At 48.4% G+C, this 5,000-nt stretch overlaps 1 protein-coding gene across 35 annotated transcripts in view; it reads right to left on the reverse strand.

The window, feature by feature from the left end:
- The window catches only part of LOC110517257 (transcription factor 4), a 437,420-nt gene that overhangs the window by 49,286 nt on the left and 383,134 nt on the right, over positions 1-5,000 (reverse strand). For 26 of the 35 annotated variants that reach the window (XM_090191593.1, XM_090191598.1, XM_090191590.1 and 23 more), the window contains 2 exons: positions 4,854-4,933; positions 4,561-4,764 (listed from right to left, as the gene is read on the reverse strand). In XM_090191593.1, the coding sequence (XP_090047719.1) occupies positions 4,561-4,764; positions 4,854-4,933 (284 nt within the window). The remainder of the gene's footprint in view (positions 1-4,560; positions 4,765-4,853; positions 4,934-5,000) is intronic. The other 9 variants (XM_090191595.1, XM_090191602.1, XM_090191599.1 and 6 more) reach the window with 1 other exon arrangement.

A 5,000-nucleotide genomic window follows, 5' to 3' on the forward strand; every position in this document is an offset into this window, starting at 1 on the left:
ACTCAGCCAGGGAATAACACTGACTGGGAATAGGGAAGGTTTAACTCAGCCAGGGAATAACACTGACTGGGAACAGGGAAGGAAGGAGAGTTGACTACTGGGGAGAAGAGAAGGGGGATTTAAAGGAAAAACGATGACCTCACTGTTATATTTAGGAGTCCAGTGCTAGTCAATGGAAGGCAGCAGGGTGTTTTTAAGAGAGAGGGAAGTGAGTGAGTGTGGAGGAGAGGTGCATGGGAAAGGACGGGGGGGGGGGGGGGGTTGGGGGTGTGAATTGGCTGATGTACCACAAGACTACTGTGAGCAATGAACATCTCACATGAACACCAACACACAGACACATACTGCAAGACATCAGTAGATAATAACAATAGTACTCTCAGTAGGTAATACCAATAGTACTCTCAGTAGGTAATACCAATAGTACTCTCTGTAGGTAATACCAATAGTACTCTCAGTACTCTCAGTAGATAATACCAACACACAGATACATACTACAAGACGTCAGTAGATAATACCAATAGTACTCTCTCTACTCTCAGTAGGTAATACCAGTAGTACTCTCAGTAGGTAATACCAATAGTACTCTCAGTAGGTAATACCAATAGTACTCTCAGTAGGTAATACCAATAGTACTCTCAGTAGGTAATACCAATAGTACTCTCAGTAGGTAATACCAATAGTACTCTCTGTAGGTAATACCAATAGTACTCTCTGTAGGTAATACCAATAGTACTCTCAGTAGGTAATACCAATAGTACTCTCAGTAGGTAATACCAATAGTACTCTCAGTAGGTAATACCAATAGTACTCTCAGTAGGTAATACCAATAGTACTCTCAGTAGGTAATACCAATAGTACTCTCAGTAGGTAATACCAATAGTACTCTCAGTAGGTAATACCAATAGTACTCTCAGTAGGTAATACCAATAGTACTCTCAGTAGGTAATACCAATAGTACTCTCAGTAGGTAATACCAATAGTACTCTCAGTAGGTAATACCAATAGTACTCTCTGTAGGTAATACCAATAGTACTCTCTGTAGGTAATACCAATAGTACTCTCTGTAGGTAATACCAATAGTACTCTCAGTAGGTAATACCAATAGTACTCTCTGTAGGTAATACCAATAGTACTCTCAGTAGGTAATACCAATAGTACTCTCAGTAGGTAATACCAATAGTACTCTCAGTAGGTAATACCAATAGTACTCTCAGTAGGTAATACCAATAGTACTCTCAGTAGGTAATACCAATAGTACTCTCAGTAGGTAATACCAATAGTACTCTCAGTAGGTAATACCAATAGTACTCTCTGTAGGTAATACCAATAGTACTCTCTGTAGGTAATACCAATAGTACTCTCTCTACTCTCAGTAGGCAACATACAGTATACAACAACAATAGTATTCTCAGTAGCTTCCAAATCACTTCTTTAGGCTGCAGACAGGTGAAATGTTTAATTGTCCATTATATTTATGTTATGTTAACAGTAAGCTTTCTCACATTAAAGTAGGAATTTCATTCATAAGTTGATTTGAAAGAGAGAAAGGCTGAGTAAACAAATCCATCCATCATTAAATCAATCAGTCCCGAATAGAACCCTATTCCCTACATAGTGCACTACTTTAGACCAGAGCCCTATGGAGGTCTATTCCCTATATAGTGCACTACTTTAGACCAGAGCCCTATGGAGGTCTATTCCCTACATAGTGCACTACTTTAGACCAGAGGCCTATGGAACCCTATACCCTATATAGTGCACTACTTTAGACCAGAGCCCTATGGAACCCTATTCCCTATATAGTGCACTACTTTAGACCAGAGCCCTATGGAGGTCTATTCCCTATATAGTGCACTACTTTAGACCAGAGCCCTATGGAGGTCTATTCCCTATATAGTGCACTACTTTAGACCAGAGCCCTATGGAACCCTATTCCCTATATATAGTGCACTACTTTAGACCAGAACCCTATGAAACCCTATTCCCTATGTAGTGCACTACTTTAGCCTGGGGGCCTATGGGCACAGGGTCCTTTTTGAACACAGTCCTGACCATCCAGAGGTAAAGCCGATTTGACAGGCAGTACTGACAAAACACCTCCATGACCACCTCTGCTATCGGTCTGCTCTACCCTACAGGACCTCAGAAGGCCTCTGCTATCGGTCTGCTCTACCCTACAGGACCCCAGAAGGCCTCTGCTATCGGTCTGCTCTACCCTACAGGACCCCAGAACACCTCTGCTATTGGTCTGCTCTACCCTACAGGACCCCAGAACACCTCTGCTATTGGTCTGCTCTACCCTACAGGACCCCAGAACACCTCTGCTATTGGTCTGCTCTACCCTACAGGACCCCAGAACACCTCTGCTATTGGTCTGCTCTACCCTACAGGACCCCAGAACACCTCTGCTATTGGTCTGCTCTGACCAACAGGACCCCAGAACACCTCTGCTATCGGTCTGCTCTACCCTACAGGACCCCAGAAGGCCTCTGCTATCGGTCTGCTCTGACCAACAGGACCCCAGAAGGCCTCTGCTATCGGTCTGCTCTGACCAACAGGACCCCAGAACACCTCTGCTATTGGTCTGCTCTGACCAACAGGACCCCAGAAGGCCTCTGCTATCGGTCTGCTCTACCCTACAGGACCCCAGAACACCTCTGCTATTGGTCTGCTCTACCCTACAGGACCCCAGAACACCTCTGCTATCGGTCTGCTCTACCCTACAGGACCCCAGAACACCTCTGCTATTGGTCTGCTCTACCCTACAGGACCCCAGAACACCTCTGCTATTGGTCTGCTCTAACCTCCACGGCTTCCCTCCATCACGGCAGCCTGGATTCACTCAGGAAAACAGGCCTGTGATTATTTAGTAAAAGAAAACAGCCTCATTAGTGGTGGAAAACCAACATGGCTCAACCACACCAGCACATCTTGAGGAAACACTCTTCGCTCCTCTCCTCTCCCCTCCTCGCCTCTCCCTCTCTCCTCCCTCTCCCCTCCTCTCTCCTCTCCTTCTCTCCTCCTCTCCTCTCCTCTCCCTCTATTATCTCTCCTCCTCGCCACTCCCTCTCATCTCCTCTCCCTTTATTATCTCTCCTCCTCGCCAGTCCCTCTCTCCTCCTCTCCTCCCTCTCTCCTCTCATCTCCTATCCCTCTATCCTCTCCCCTCCTCGCCACTCTCCTCTCCTTCCTCTCTCCTCTCCCTCTCCCCTCCTCTCCTCTCCCTTTCTCCTCTCTCCTCCTCTCCTCTCCTATCCTCTCATCTCCTCTCCCTCTATCCTCCCTCTCTCCTCTCCCCTCCTCCCTCTCTCCTCCCTCTATCCTCTCCCCTCCTCGCCACTCCCTCTCTCCTCTCCCCTCCTCCCTCTCTCCTCTCATGTCCTATTCTCTCCTCTCCTCCTTCTCTCCTCTCCCACTACCCTCCTCTCCTCCCTCCCTCCTCTCCTGTGTTTGCATTCAGTGTGATAGAGCAGTTAGACAGATCCCAGGTGGAGTAGAGAGTCAGTGGAGTACAGAGTGGAGTACAGAGTGGAGTACACAGTGGAGTACAGAGTGGAGTACAGAGTGGAGTACAGCGTGAAGAACAGAGTGGAGTACAGAGTGGAGTACACAGCAGGACTCCACTACACTACAGTAACAGCACAGCTGGCAGGGTGTGCGTGAGACGGAGGTAATCACTCTGTAGTGAGTCAGACCACAGCTCTCTCCTCTCTCTCTCTCTCTCGCTGTCTCTCTCTCTCTCTCTCTGTCTCTCTCTCTCTCTCTCTGTCTCTCTCTCTCTCTCTCTCTCTCTCTCTGTCTCTCTCTCTCTCTCTCTCTGTCTCTCTCTCTCTCTCCCTCTCTCTCTCTCTCTCTCTCTCTGTCTCTCTCTCTCTCTCTCTCTCTCTCTCTCTGTCTCTCTCTCTCTCTCTCTCTCTCTCTGTCTCTCTCTCTCTCTCTCTCTGTCTCTCTCTCTCTCTCTCTCTCTCTCTCTGTCTCTCTCTCTCTCTCTCTCTCTGTCTCTCTCTCTCTCTCTCTCTCTCTATGTCTCTCTCTCTCTCTCTCTCTCTCTCTGTCTCTCTCTCTCTCTCTCTCTCTCTATGTCTCTCTCTCTGTCTCTCTCTCTCTCTGTCTCTCTCTCTCTCTCTGTCTCTCTCTCTCTCTCTCTCTCTATGTCTCTCTCTCTGTCTCTCTCTCTCTCTCTCTCTGTCTCTCTCTCTCTCTCCCTCCCTCCCTCTTCTCCTTCTTTATGTACCACAGCTGTCTCAACCTTTATGGCTTGTTTCAACTTCAAAAAAACAACAACCCTCAATATGGAAAGCATTACCAGCATCCTCCTTGATGTTTTCAAGTAAGTCCTCCTCCTCCTCTTCCTCCTCCTCCTCCTCTCTTCCTCCTCCTCCTCCCTCCTCCTCCTCCTCCCAGCCCTATACCCCATCCCTATACCCCCCCTCTGTACATGTTACTGTAGTTCTCAGGGAAGGAATTACAGTGGGTGTGTGTCCCACGGGGATGAAGAACATCAGTTTAATTATACTGCAGTGTGTCTCTGGCGAGGTGATTGGAGGAGGTCCCTACCATGATTGAGTGGCGGTTGGCAGAGAGTAGTCCCGTGCCGTACCCAGTGCCCAGTCCTGCCATGGCCCCGTTGTGCGCTGCCCCGATGAGGCTGTGCATGTCTTGGTGCCCGCCGGGCATGCCCGTAGAGGGGCCGACCGCGTGACTCCGCAGCACGTGGATGGCATCGTCCAGACGCTCTAGACGGTCCTCGATACGACTCTGCTGCAGTGGGGGGAGAGGAAGGTTAAGGGTTAGAGGTCAGGGGTCATGTTGTTGATTTAAGTGCTTATGAATGTGTTATGAAGTCTTACCAGAGAGTGGAGTGGAGCCTCATAGTTGGGGGAGGAGGGACCTTGTCCTCCGTTCCTGGACCACACAGCAGAACTGGCAGCTAGGAGAGGAGACAAGGAGACAAGGCGATGACAGAGTGAGCACAGTGACAAGGACATGGACACTTA

Source organism: Oncorhynchus mykiss, chromosome 12, assembly GCF_057628025.1.
Source record: "Oncorhynchus mykiss isolate SJ-2025 chromosome 12, ASM5762802v1, whole genome shotgun sequence".
NCBI lineage: Eukaryota > Metazoa > Chordata > Actinopteri > Salmoniformes > Salmonidae > Oncorhynchus > Oncorhynchus mykiss.